This window comes from Pleurodeles waltl, chromosome 10 (genome assembly GCF_031143425.1).
Source record: "Pleurodeles waltl isolate 20211129_DDA chromosome 10, aPleWal1.hap1.20221129, whole genome shotgun sequence".
In the NCBI taxonomy this organism is placed as follows: domain Eukaryota; kingdom Metazoa; phylum Chordata; class Amphibia; order Caudata; family Salamandridae; genus Pleurodeles; species Pleurodeles waltl.
This window is the reverse complement of record NC_090449.1, coordinates 1047195148-1047209712: the sequence shown is the minus strand read 5'-3', so window position 1 is coordinate 1047209712 and position 14565 is coordinate 1047195148. Positions and strand designations below refer to the sequence as shown.

The 14565-nt window shown below is 42.4% G+C and overlaps 2 protein-coding genes across 5 annotated transcripts in view; one reads left to right on the top strand and one right to left on the bottom strand.

The window, feature by feature from the left end:
• Positions 1-14565, bottom strand: part of NKIRAS1 (NFKB inhibitor interacting Ras like 1) — an 84329-nt gene that overhangs the window by 53342 nt on the left and 16422 nt on the right. For 2 of the 4 annotated variants that reach the window (XM_069212043.1, XM_069212041.1), the window contains exon 1: positions 1083-1379. The exons of 1 other annotated variant lie outside the window; for it this stretch is intronic. The gene's annotated coding sequence lies outside the window, so the exon portion shown is untranslated. Of the gene's footprint in view, positions 1-1082; positions 1380-1586; positions 1689-14565 lie in introns of those variants that run through there. One more of the 4 variants, XM_069212044.1, reaches the window with a different exon arrangement.
• RPL15 (ribosomal protein L15) lies at positions 1671-14105 on the top strand. Its single transcript, XM_069212040.1, has 4 exons — positions 1671-1802; positions 3173-3355; positions 12958-13094; positions 13750-14105. Exons 2-4 carry the CDS (start codon positions 3184-3186, stop codon positions 14053-14055), a joined length of 615 nt encoding a protein of 204 aa, XP_069068141.1. The 5' UTR covers positions 1671-1802; positions 3173-3183; the 3' UTR covers positions 14056-14105.

Genomic DNA, 14565 nt, shown 5'->3' with positions numbered 1-14565 from the left:
AACGCCACAGACGGCAAGTGAAGCGTTGGCTGAGGCCATCGAGCACAATAGTGAAGAGACATTGACAGGAAAAACCGTTGGAGAGTCAGACGCCAAGAAGAAAAACGTTTCTGAAGAAGGCTTTCGAACGTGAGGGCCAGGAAGACACCACCAGTAACGGTGTGCAGGGGGGAGGGAAAAACACGCGTCAAAGCGCGATACAGTAGAAAGAATAACAAATAGAATACTAGCACAATACAAGTGTCAACAACTCCATTAAACGTTAAAGATAACATGCACCATACATATTAAGAGCACATACAGAAAATATATACTTATCTTGACCGCGAGCAGCAAGAAAAGAGGACTGCTTGCGGTTTAGATAGGTATATATTAGCTTTGTCATGATCTGATTGGTTCATGGTGTTCATCGTATTGCTCCCATTGGCTAAGGATTTCTCTTGCCTTTTTGGGATTGGTGATTTTCTCTCTTGACTGTGCTGCGGTTTAAATTAAAGCAAGAAAATAAGCATAATAAGAGCCTCCGGTCTTGACATAAAATTTGCACACAAAATAAAAAGAAATAAAATTTTTAATAAGAAAGTTTGAACTTTTCTACAACGAATTGAACCCACACATTGTTCACACTATATCCTGTTTGATGCACCTGCACTGCGCACACAAATCAATGTGGGATACTAATTACATTTGTATCCTCCAATTTCGAATTCCTTGACATTTACAGTACGGTTTAAAGTTTTCAATTGTACATTTAGCCACTATTTATATACGCTTTATTAATCTGTTCATATTAATTAATTTTCTAAGCAGTCGACACCTTCCTGAGTAAGTTTCACAGACCCCCCCCAGGGGTCCCTGGAGCACAGTTTGGGAATCACCGCTCTAAAGTATACTCTTTTTCCCTTGATCAGCTTAGATCTTCTGCTTTACCTCTGAATTCCTTTTAACTGATTACCGAATGCGTAACTCTGGACACACAGATAACTTTCTGACCCTAAATATTCATAAATAAATATGTATTTGTGCTCAGTCAAATACACCCCTCTTTTCCTGGCAGCTGCTGAAAGTGAAAACACACCTACCTCCTGTCCAGGCGCTGTGCCAACCAACCAGCGGCACAGGACACCTACGCCTCGGTCAGTTCTGCAACTGACTGCCCGGTCGGATGAGGGATTTACACACTGACAGCGCAGACATAGAAAAGAGACAACTCGGGGAATAGAGGCAGAGCTGGGGAGCCGCGCAATATAGAAAAAAAGAACATCGAAGAATATCAAACGGAAATATGACACAGCATGAACTTCAAAAATGAAGTGGGGATACAATAATCGTGCCAAATTCTCTCGATCTCCTAGAATAACATCAAAACACGCAACTTTAGTTCCATGATAAACAACACGACTCTCCCTTTCCAAGATGGCCGCATTATTTTTGCATTTAGGCTTTGTTAAAGTCCTTTCTCTATGTCCATTACATCACTAGCACCAAAATCTTCTCGCTTTATACGTATGTAGACAAATTCAAAGCGAGGCTTGAAACGCAACGGGGGTCCCCCCGCTATCATACGACGGTCTGGGTCTGTTCACCTTCGGTAACTGATGTTTTTAGGGCCACGAAGTTCATCATGGCCTGGCCCACGCACTCCTATAGCGCATTGTTGTCGGCGCCACAGCTATGTTGTATCTTGCTCTCATGTTTCATTAAGACTACATTTCCCACCTCCCTAACCGGAAGTGACGGAACTTCGTCATCATATGGCACCCTGGGAAAGAATCTCTTCCTTTCCGGCTGGCGAGCCTAAGGTAATGGAGGGTTTGTGCTATGGTCGCCGAGTAATCCTTCTCAATCCGTCCAAATGATCACTCATCGAGACCTAGAAATTGATGTTGTGCACTGCTTGGACACCATGCCAGCGCGTCCGATAGAAGCAGGGCAGGGTGGTTTTGTGCAGCCGGGGCGTAAAGCTTTGTATCCGTTTGGGTTGACTGCAAAAGTCCGGGACTGTTGTAGCTGAGTTAAATAAAAAAAAATCACGAGTTTGTCTGCGTGAGCTCAGTGTGTACGGCAATTCTTCGCCGGTTATTGTGTTCCGTATACATTTTCCAGGTGACACCCTCCCCTGATGTCATGTGTGCCCAATAACCGTTCTCGTTTTGGCCACCAACATTTTCCATGTTACGGCTTTTAGCCTTGCCCGGTGCCTCCACGTGTAGGTATTCACGTTGAGCTTGCACTGTTTCATTATAAATTTGACTGGTTAAAATGTTCAATGTCATACATGACCTAGTGCCTTGAAGCAGCTTTAAGTGCGAAGGATTGGCTGGCCTGACACTTCTTGTGCTTTGGGTTATCGAGTCCCCGGTGTTATACAAGAGGGGCACCTTTACGGTTTTGGAAAATTGCCTCCCCTTTTATATTTTAAGGATATATATTTTAACAGATGGGAACATATACGTTTTATTTTATTTTAATTAGGAAGTATTTCTCATAAATATAATTGGCGTGTGCACGTGTCTTGTGAGTGATCCTATCTATACCTTGCTGATGACATGTTCCCCCTTTGCCATAAGTGGTCAAGTTCATAGTTTGGTATTCCATTGAGAGCCTACCACACACTAATAAACTAGCTTACTGTGTGACAGTGTTTACATGCAACGTGCCGTGTCGCTGCGGTGCAGCTTTTGTGCTACTGTAGTCCATAAAAAGCACATGGGGTACTCTGGAAACCTAAACAATTGAATTTCCGAAGTTATCCTGTATGGATATGGGGGACTAATTACATTAGGTATTCTAAATGTACAACGTGTGGGTAGAATGCAAAGTTGGTAGGTTCAGTCTTTGGAATGTATTTTCTATAATTCAATCTAACGCGCCTTTGAGTGGACTCGTGGGTGCCGGGCAGTAAAGTGTAATGCTGCCCAGCCACAACGAGAACACATTCATGCAGCATCCTTTGGCTCACTACGACTTTATCATACTTTTGAGTGTCCTAATACTTGATGTTTTGGAAGGACCTGACCACTTACATGTTCCTAGTGCTACACTGAAAGTTACTTTACTTATGTAACTACCATTAGTTCTTTATTTGATAAATAATGGCAGCTTTTTATGTTGAGTTGCCATTTCAGCACATAAACGTTCACAGTTTAACTAACCCTTATTTTTGTAACAGAAGAATCCAGGATGGGTGCCTACAAATATATGCAGGAGCTATGGAGGAAGAAGCAGTCGGACGTCATGCGTTTCCTCCTGCGTGTCCGCTGCTGGCAGTACCGCCAGCTGTCTGCTCTGCACCGGGCACCCCGTCCCACCCGCCCAGACAAGGCTCGCAGGGCAGGTTACAAGGCCAAACAAGGTGCGTGATTATTATTTTTCTCTTTCTCATGTTCATGTAAAATATCCCCTTTCAGACTTTCTTGTTGTCTGAGAGCTTTCGCGTGTTTTTTTTTTTGGGAAGTGGTCAAAGCAAAGTTAAACTGAATGACCAACAAAATGAGCTTGCTACATGCAGACAGGATCCAAGCCGAACTGCAATGTCTAAGAAATAGACGCATGCACTAAGTACACAACATATCACAATTATTATTTTAGTTGAACGGAGCCTGTGTATTACTGCACGGCTTACTTTTGTTTTTAACCGTCCTAATCCGGGCAGTGTCTCTGGTATCCTGGTACTAAATGGCATACCTAACCGTAAGAGTTAAGTCTAAATTCATTATTAAATAATAGTAACACAGGGGTGTGGAATTTAATAAAATATGTACTTGTCCATTTGACAGGTTGCTTCATAAATCTGCTTGTCCTGTAACAAAATCCACTTGTCCCATTGGTGTCATGTCGTGCGGTAACAATATGGCAGCCATATTGTTGTGTAAGAGCTATGATATTAGCCTCTCTGGTTATGTCAGGGCCTCATACTGTAGTAGGGCTTCAAGACTAGCATTTCCCTTATTTTGCCACCCTTCCGCAGATCTACATACTTGGACTGGAGGTAGCAGTACGAAATAGATCCCGGGCTTGAGTGCCCTTTTGAGTATATTGCATACCTAATAACTTGTATGTTTCAGTGGTTTTCAGCAGCTGTTTTAGTGGTTTTCAGCAGCTCTTTAAACTTTTTCGATATTGGAAAAGGTTGGCAATTTTTTCCTTGACAAGGGCAGAAGTTCAACATCTTCCAGGGTTGTAAAAAAGGACCAAAAAGTGGTTGGAGGGAAAGTGAACTTGTAAACTTGCTCAAACTTTGCATGAGCAAATGTACACACGCATATTTGCTTGTGCTAAAATGGAGTTCACAAATATTTTTTAGGAGTACAATTTCCTGGCCTATTAATGTCAATTCTTGTGATATTCGTAAAAGCCACAAATCTACACTAACACAAGGACACATACCACTGGTGCATGTTTGACATTACGGATTTGGCATCTCATTTGGTCTGGTGTTAACCAAGATCTTTCGTAATTATTACAATTTTATCTCTCCATCTGCTGGCTTCACTGGACAGCATACTTATCATTCAATAGTAGTGTATCAGCACACTATAGTTTTGTTCAGTGCCAGAAACTACTGTGGCAGTGTGTGCATTTTGAGTTTTAAAAATAAAGGTTTTGCTTTTTGTTAATGTTTGTTAAAATGGTGATGGCCGGCAGCTCCCAGAACAATGTTTTACAAAAATCAAGTTGAAACCAAAAGGCTGGCCACCAATTTTAGACCTATTGGGTTTGGCAATGCTTGTTTATTTTAATATTTCCAATAATTATGTTGAAACTGGTTACACTAATTTGATGAATATTTTACTAAATGATGCTTCAAAGAAGTGGTGCCTAACATTTCACAGTAAGTTAGCAAAATATTTTTTCCTAGTTTAAGTTTTGTAGGGATATTTTATTTTGAAAGCAAAGAATCATTAATCTTGCTTTCAGCATCTGCTAATATTTGCATGTAATCAGAGCATTCTGGGAGCATTATATGTAGCTTGTTGTTTTTAAACTTTGGAAACGTATTGATTTTTATATTGGAACCCTGTCAGTAATGCAGTCCGAGCTTCTAACATTTCCTTAGTGCGCTCACCCTAATAGTAAAGGCTAATTAATGAGCCACACGAACAGCATTAACACGTGGACACAAATATTACCTAAACCACAGACTGCCATTCCCTGCTCCATAATGTTTTACAGTAAACTCTCAGCTAAAGGGTTGGTGCTGCAGGGGGTTGGGGCCTACTTGACACAAGGACAAAATAAGCAATAAATCTTGTTGTCCTTGACCCCAAACAATGTCTTGGGCGTCAGGCTATAGGAATTCCACACCCCTGGTAACATCACCAATCTCCCACATATGTTTAGGAACAATTTAAGAAAATTAAATATTAACCCTCTGACTGTCATTCCTGTTGAGTACTTAGGCTGTAATGGAAAACTGAGTCGCCAAAACTCTCAAAGAAAATACGCACCTGATATGCAACGGGTTGGAAAAGTTGGAAGTGTTGTCTGATTATAACACATTTCAGGGTGTTTGTAGATGTATAAATTTTTTTATTTGATAAATGCATAGCAGTCTTAAGAAATACTTTGCAATGAAATTACAGTGACAATATAGAGCAGGGTTTTGATCTATGGTAATTGTACATTAAATGTACAACAACAGCCTTAAAGTTGGGGCTTTGTTTGTCATTAAGCTGCCCACTTTTGCTATCAGACAATCTTTCATTTGATGATTGAGCAACTTGCATGACTGTCCTGAGTTATTAACTATGTGGTTCAAGGTTAAATGGTTGTCCATTGCCTGGCTCGTTGGGCTAGAGACTAAGTTGTCCACTACCTGTCTCTATGCGTAGTTGTGAGAAGGTTTGATTGACATGTCAGTTTTACACTGCATGGTTATTTACAACCCCTGTTCTAATATTGGGATCGTCACTTTGTGACTTTTTTTTTTTTAAGTGGTATGTTTATTTTTTTAGGCAGTTCACTCTAAAGAGGTGAAAGGTCTCTCATGGCTGGAACTTTTGTTTTGCAGCTGGGAGTAGTTTGTGTTTTAAGGGCCTAGTTTGTATAGTTTGTAATATCATTGGAGTAAGTTCGTTGGCTCAGAAAATGTGTAAGGTACTAAATATGGTTACTGATTTACTTTCTGCCATTTTCTTTTCATGTGGTTATACCCTCTAGGGCCTAACTACATGGTTACATGACCATGTTTCTTCTAAGTGCTATTTTTATTGTTATGTCCTCTAGGGGCTGTTCTGAGCATTAGTAAACATACTACAGTATTCGCAGGCACGAAAACTCGCCCATAATGCTTTGCAGGGCACTACTTTTACAATGTATTTTTGTACATAACTCAGCCTGTGGTGGTCATGGGACAATGGGACCACCTTCAAAACATTCACCACAATGTGCTATTTCTGTCTACATTATCTCTGGGTCCACACTCCAGGTTAGTGGGGACCCCAAAATAACCAGCCCTCCCACCATTCAGTCATTGTTGTAACTTTTGTTTTCCAGCTGGGAGTAGCTAGTGTTTTTTAAATACCTTGTTTGTAATTTCATTGCAGTAGGCCTGCTAGCCCTAAAAAAGTGTGATGCCTTATGCCCTCTGGGGGTTAAATATATAGTTACAATGCATTACTTTCTGACATTTTCTTTTCATGCGGCTAGGGGCAACTCTATGGGTACATGACCATGTTTCTTATGCTCTTTTCATTGCGGTGCCCTCTAGGGGCTGTTCTAAGCATTACAATCTAATGCCAACACTTTATTTTTGATAAAGGTTTTTATTAGGTTACGTGATGATTGTGTACGTTTTATTAATCTCTCCATTATAGTTATGACTGATTCAAGGCAACATAACATCCTTATTACACTATGACTGTTTGAAGACCCTTGATATTTCTCGTAGACCCTTGATATTTCTCGTAGACCCTTCTATTTATTCCTCTCGTTACTCCTTCGTGGCTGTCTTGTTTTGGGAATTAAGTTAGCCAGCAACTCTGGGGTAGTGAAAGTGGTATTCTATTGGAATTAGCAATGCAGACTTAAATTAGGATGCTAAATGGCAACATTTTCATTTTTGGCTGCCGATAAGAGGAAGAAGTGTGTTAGTTGTATGCTGGGATACTGAAATTATGTGGCAGGGAAAGACCAAATTATGAAGCAGGGGTGACCAATTTATTGTAGAGAAGTTAAGTTATGAAATTACAACGCCAATAGGTCTAACTCAAGCAAATGCGACACCTGTTGCATTGCAAATGTTTGCAGGTAACGATGGGCGCTGATTCAGATTAGATATTTGAAGTTTTCATTAATGGAATGTTGACTCAATACAATAGTAAAGCTCACCAGCGTGATCAGGCTCGGTCATGGTGAAGAGCCACATTTCGGAGTTCCCTGTGAATTTTTATATATAAATACCACCATGTTGTGCAATAAAAACAGTCGTACACTATCATTTACTATGTATTTGTTATGGCAGTGAAAGCAAAGGTTTCCTAATCACGTTACTTAGAGTAATTGTTCTATTTAAGGTAGTCGCACAATGCAGCAGTGCAACAGGCCACATCCCAAGTTACTGAAGTACAGCAATTGGCGTTTGTTGATTCGGACCCCGTTACCACAACGTGACACCCTCCATAGCCACAAGGCACCTCCATATTGTGTGCAGTTTTTTTTTTTCCTCCCTGTGAACAAATTTTGGCCTCTTATAATCTGGTTTAATTTAATCAAAATCCGATGGGCCTGCAGTGTGTTCTGTGCTATTACCCTTGTTGATAGATGAGTGGCTTCATCATGCACTCGAGTCATAGCCCTTTCCACACTCAACAGTGGCAAATAAAGAGCAGATACTCAACATGCTTGGGCTAGGGCTGCCTTTGCCGAGGGAATTACTCCCCGAAATGAAAATAGTAACGTTCATTGGATAAAAGGAGTATAAACGTTTAGAAATCAAACTTTCTGATGGCCATAACAGCACTGCAGAGCAGTGTTGTGCGGATTTGTTTGGGAAGGACATAGTGCTAGGCTTCTTAACCATACACCGTTTAAAGCGCGCGCACCAGAGTTTGGAGCGAGTTGTGGCTTTGTTTGGCTTCCTTTGGATCTGCACAAAACCTAAAATACGTGCACTGGGGTGTACATTGCTAACTGAATGCCACGTTTGATGCAGATTCATCAACATATAAAGTTATAAACACCTGAATGTTTTCTCCTTCCTCATTTAGATTGGCCTAAAACTTGACGAATGCATCAAAAAAACAAACCGTACAGGCTTCTGTCAAATTTCATGTACAGTCAGCACAGTGCTAATGTTGGCAAATGAGCATTATTTTTGGCCATGCCATGGTGGACCCTGGAGGGCGTAAACAAATGCTAATAGGAGGCTAAACGTTCTGAAGTCCTGTCGGATTGCATACAGTTGAATCAAACTGTCAAAAATATTAGGAAATTAACATTCCAACCCACTCCTCCTCCAAATCGGATCGTCAGAATATAATTTACTTTTCTTAACTAGTTGCTAATCTTTGCAGAGATTGATCCAGTGCCACAGTTATAAGCAAATGGTAATTGAATTGACAGTTCCGAGTGTTTAACTGTCCGGTCCTTATGGTTAGTTTGGCCCACCAATAGAAAATGACCAGCTCTGTGCAGAATCATCGCACAGTGTAGGGCAGATGAATGAGCACCCTTCCTTTTTGTTAAACCCTCCTGCGCTCACCTGCGCAAATGTATTATCAATTGATAATGTATTCAGTGTATGTCATACTTCAGGCATATTTGTCAAACCGAGCAAAGTTATAAGCAAGTTAACAAATCACTTTTTAAACTGGCACAGTATACAAGTGTTACCCTTTCAATCCAGCATTGAGCTTTAATTTGCTTATATTTTAAACTACTGAATGGATTTACCACATTTAAAAAAAAAAAAAAAAAAACTTGCTTTCTACATTAATTGCAAGTGGGTTTCTTCACTCTGCGCATCTGCACGTATGGTTTATACCGTGACTTAATTTCATATGTAATTCGTTTAGGGGTATTTCGCATGCTTCTTGCACTTTTTAGAAATGCTTGTTAAGTTTACCTGTCGCAGGGGCACATTATGTGATGTTTGCATTTCTACCCATGTTCAGTTACTGGCACTTATATTGTGTGCAATCTGCTATTGGTTTGGCATTGCAGAGCCTTTCAGAATTGCTCTTGTGCGTGCAGTGATGCCAAGCTGCCGGGTGTGTGCAAGCTGAGAGCAGCAGCAAAGCTTGAGACCAGCCAAGCAAGGACATACTTGTGTTTGGTATCTTGTGTGGAAGGGGTGGTGCTTAGTAATGGTGGAAGGGAGGCAAGCAAGTTGAAAGACTGGCTTTTGGGAGCCTCTGAACAGCTGCAGTGTGTGGAAAAGGTGGGGCATTTGGGAAGCGCTGTGGAAAAGGTGGGACATTTGGGAAGCGCTGCCAGTACAGAATATCAGTACAGTTGGAAGTGGCTCATATTTGTTGGGCAGGGATGGGTTTGTGACTTGTGAGAAGAGAAAGCACAGCCCGCCAGGCAAGGCACCGTTTCCCATCGTTCGGTGGCTCTAGGGCGGTCATGCCCTTTAATGTTAGTGTTTTGTAGAGTTTCCCGTAAGTAGTTTCAGTACGCAGGCCCGACAGGTGGGCACTGAGAAATCGGGAAGCTGGCCTGCTCAGTAGTGTTCTCCAGATAGCCACACAGGTTATGCTTCGGTCCAGTCTTCACTCGGGGTGAATCAGGTCTCAGATCTGTGGTGTTTTACAAGAAATGAGATCAGCGGACCATCGGGAAATCGTCTACTTTAAACGAGCAGGCATTCTCGAGTCCTGCATGGCACCTGCTTTGGTGGGTGAAGGGAATTTGGCCCAGTCTATTCTGACCATCACCAAAAATGTTCTTTCGCAACCAGTTCTTAGTGCACATGCCCATTTTCCATGGAGTGATGTACTGGATGGGATGTGGCGCACTCTTCGTGGGTTGGTTGGTCACTTGAGTGCAAAGCCCCGAGTACGAGGTCAGTTGGCAGTTTCAGGATCCAGGTGTCCTTGGAGTGGTTGCTTCAATGTGGAAGTAAGTGTACTCCTTTGGCTGGAGTTGAGCTCTTATGGTAGGGTCTTGTAACTGGGCGGATCCTCCCCCAAGGAGGGGGGGTCGCCAGGGCTCTGCACAAAAGAAGCAATCTGCTGATAACAGTAATAGGCCATCAGTAACATCTTCTGTAAATTCTAGCTAGCTGGGAGCATCTGTCGAAATGGAAAGGACTCCAAATATTCCTTAATGCTTCGCCTGATTTTCTGAGAATCATTTTTTTGATACTTTTACTTGATAGTAAGACCTAACTAACCAAAATAGTATGTTTTGCAATCGTGTATTTGATTGCATTTTCAAAAGGGGTGATTGAAACTTAATTGCAATGTTCAAATACGTATAGTCAGGATTACACACTGCCAATTTAATAGAATAGTTGTGAAATTCTGGCGGGCCCCAATTTTTTTTTTTTTTTACATTGGTGGGTGGTGCCTTTAAAACCAGTTTGAAGACCACTGTCCTATGGCAGTGGTTCTGTATGCCGTTGTCTGTCACCCAGATCACTTTCTTCTGTTTGTCGCTAGAAGGAGCGGCCGCATGAGCCGGAGGTCACGGGGGGCTTTAACTCTACTTGCCTAGACCCTGCTCTCGGCCTTCTGGCCTCGTACGCCTGGACATTGACCTATGTCGCAGGGGGTGTGGGTCTTTGAGAGAAACCAAGCATTATGTGAATGCATCAGTATTGGTGGGAGGCGGGATGAGTGAGCATGCGACAACACCTGCACCCCAGTATCGCACTTACATTTCCTGCCCTTGCTTCACAGCCCTTTGCACGCACCAGGTCGCTGGTTTAGGTGTGATGACCTTTGGCGGTCGGGGCTGTGTTTGGTGAGACAACTTGTTGTAGCTACTTTTGTCTCGACCGGACTCGCTTGTTAAGGTCCGCATATGAGAAGTGGGGTTGAAAGTAAGGTTTGCCAGATAACGACTGTTTTGCTGACTTGTGTACGGGTTGTTACTGTGTTGAATCTACCACCTGGCAATGCTAACCAACAAATGCTTTTATTTTACCTAGTATTACTGGAGGTCGACCAGTGCTACTAACTATGTGGAGTGCAGGGGAGTGGCTTGCTCCCTATGCTGGCAGTTCAGAGATTTGTTTTTACTCTTTCTTTGGGTTACGTGGTGGTTACTTGTTTCACTCAGAATGCTACAAGAAACCACTTTTTTTTATTAAACATTCTTGTGGCAATCGTAGTTCTGCCTTGTCTGGTTACTGACCCAGTCACAGTGGTAAATTTGACATGCAAATCTTTAAAATTATAATTTGCAGACTTTGTGACCCATTTTTTACATATTGCCACCATACTTTAATACTCAGGGTGTCTGTTCTCTAGAAATCTATGGCCACTACTGTTGGGGGGGAGGGGGCCGGTGCACTAGGGTAGATTTGATGACATGCTCGGAATATGTGTTCCAACTAGAACACTAGTTTTTTTTTTTTTTTTCTTGTTTTCTTGCACATATTTATTCACGAAGCTCGAAGGAAGATTCAGGCTCTGAGGCCTGAGAAATAAGTACTCCAAGGAGTAGATAGCTTGTTGTACAAAGAATGGATTTTTAAGGTTCTCATATGAGGAAGATCCCTTTGACCACCTAGAAGTTGCGCATAAACTCCCAGTTGTAAACTTTTACATGGTAACTTTAGTGGCATTGGTTAAAAACTTAATTTGCAGAAAGAAATTCAGGGTGAACCAAGGCAGCAGTCGGTTGTATGACCTGGTTTAACAATTTTTTGAAATATGCATTTCATAGGAATTTGGCTTCACCTAGGAATACTGCTCCTTTTCTCCTGGAGTACTTGCATTGCAGTGAATGAGGAACAGTTTTACATCTGACTAATACTCCTCAAACGTTCAGTTCTTTGCCACATACATACATTTTACATAGAAGGCAATCTTGTTTAGTTTTTGGTGGGGTTTGCCGCATTAGATCTTTTAAAATGCTTATTACTGTAGAGCGAGCCATTGCCACCAACACCAATAAACACTACCACTATTTCCAACACTGTTATGACTTCGCCCCACTGATGTTACCACCACCGCAACAGCAAATGTGTGCCAATCTCTGCATGCTGTGGTACATGGCAGAAAGACCCACCCTTTGGCCTTCTAGTGCTTGTTCAAGTCAGCCCTAAAAACTTGAAGCAATATAGTAAATGTGAAATAGCAAGGAGATGCGAGGCTTTGGGAACTGAAAGGGAAAACTTTTTTTTTTATAAAGTTTTGACTATTTCTCAGGCTTCATAAGGCACCGTGCGATCTAGAAAGCATTTTAGCTTCTGTATTAATTTGAAAATGTAGGGGCTATCCTGGCTGAAGTGATGGCTGCAGGTTAAATCCACAGGGCCGTAGTGTACTTTACCTCGAGTGTCACTCTTGGACCCCTTGCCAGTTTCAGAGCAGTGGGTTTCCCTGCACCAGTGACTCACCTTGGATAAAACTCCAACTATGTGTAAAGTGCATCTTAGTGTATCTCTCACCAACTGTTTGACTCGGTCAGAAGGCGGTCGTTGGTGGCGTTTTCACTGTTCCCTTGTATCTACGATGATCATTGTCAGAGGTGCATCGAGAAGATGCTCAGTGTAATCCAATTGCCCGCATACTGCTAAAGGAACCTCTTGTTTTTAAAGGATTGTTTCTTTTGAGCCAAACTTTCTATGAGGCTAGGGTTAGCCTTAACTGCATGGTTTCCAATATTTTTTTAATTTTATTTTTTATTTTTGTGTTTTTAATGCGAGTGGTGTAGCGCATAGATGCTGTTCAATAGGTGCGGGCACTATGAACGTAAAACCTCGTAGTCTGCAAGTATTTACTCTTTCAAACTGGCAGCAATATTTTCATTAATGCATCTGGCACTTTTCTTCCTCTGCAGGTTACGTGATCTATCGTGTCCGTGTTCGCCGTGGTGGCCGTAAGCGTCCTGTCCCCAAGGGAGCCACCTATGGCAAACCTGTGCACCATGGCGTCAACCAGATCAAGTTTGCCCGCAGCCTTCAGTCCGTGGCTGAGGTAAGAAGGTTATTTCTGTGTAAAGAGGGAGCAGTGCAAGTCTGTAATATTTGTCTAGAGCCATTTTAGTTTTACAAAAAATCTTTGCTTCTGGGCGTCTCTGAATTGTGGTTCAAGCCCGCTGAACTTTGAAGGCTTTTAAACCCTATTTTTGAATTCCATTTCTACTGCCTATAGATTTAGTCTGTATATAGAAATCTAATTTAGTCTGTTGCACTGGCGTTCTTTACTCGAGCCACCCTGCTCGGGGCACTTAAGGCTCTGTTGTCTCAGGTACATGTGCTCCATCATCTCTTCCATCTGTACCTTTGTGCTTACAAAATACCACGAGGCTTTAAACTGTCCAATTCCCCCTAAACAGTATCTTGGTTTTATTCCACATAACAGCAGGTGTGATAAAGGTAATAGTTATCTGGGAAATCCTCTGGTTCTTCATGATTTTAGTTTTGCTTCTCTTCACAGCACCAAACTATTTGAAGCAGATTGTATTTTTTTAGTAGCAAAGGCACTAGAGACAAAGGAAATGCTTTTTAGGGGGTGGGGTGAGCTCGCTTACCCAGAGCACACTGTTACTTCCACAGCAGACATATTGTTCATCCAATGACCTGGTGTGGTTTGAGCATCTGCATGTTCTAACGTGTGTCCTCCCTTGCAGGAGCGTGCTGGTCGCCATTGCGGAGGTCTGAGAGTGCTGAGCTCCTACTGGGTCGGTGAGGACTCCACCTACAAGTTCTTCGAAGTGGTTCTGATTGACACCTTCCACAAGGCCATCAGACGCAACCCAGAGATCCAATGGATCACCAAGGCAGTCCACAAGCACCGGGAGATGCGTGGCCTCACCTCCGCTGGCAAGAAGAGCCGTGGCTTGGGCAAGGGACACAAGTTCCACCTCACCATCGGAGGCTCCCGTCGCGCCGCCTGGAGGAGACGCAACACCCTGCAGCTCCATCGTTACCGTTAAACCCCCTTGTGCTTGTAAAGAGATTTGGAATAAAATTGATTTTGAAAGGACTTGCATTTGTTGCTTTTGTGCACTAGGTAGTTTTAAGTATCTTAAATGTATTTTGCTGCTTATGCTAAAATGAAGGTTGGACCACTGCAAGGAAAAATGAAAATGATGTGCATAACAATTTGTTGGCTTTTCTCTTGCGAACGCGGTTGGACTTGCATAGCGCTTCATACCCGAGTGCGAGGTACTAAAGCGCGTTATTGGACAGGTAGCATGCTAAGCTGAGGAAGTGCTTGGTTTGAAGGGTGTGGTACCTGCAGTGAGACCGGTGTGCCGAGTCTTTTGGTGTCCTGTGTGCGACCAGTGGTGCCGGTACTGGGTTGAAGCTCACAGTAAGTTTAATAGAGTAATTTGAGTGCAAGACATTGTATTGTGCGAGTGTTTGTGGCACCTAAGAACTAATGATGCCCACTCGGGAGTGGGACCTGTGAGGATTCGGCAATGTTTAAGTAATCTAAGGTG

What these genes read in the sequence shown, in the direction of transcription:
- RPL15 (XM_069212040.1), top strand. Translation starts at nt 3,184, where the DNA reads ATGGGTGCCTACAAATATATGCAGGAGCTATGGAGGAAGAAGCAGTCG. An exon ending in AGGTTACAAGGCCAAACAAG is followed by an intron (nt 3,356 to 12,957) that starts GTGCGTGATTAT and finishes CTTCCTCTGCAG; the next exon opens with GTTACGTGATCTATCGTGTC. An exon ending in GCCTTCAGTCCGTGGCTGAG is followed by an intron (nt 13,095 to 13,749) that starts GTAAGAAGGTTA and finishes CCTCCCTTGCAG; the next exon opens with GAGCGTGCTGGTCGCCATTG.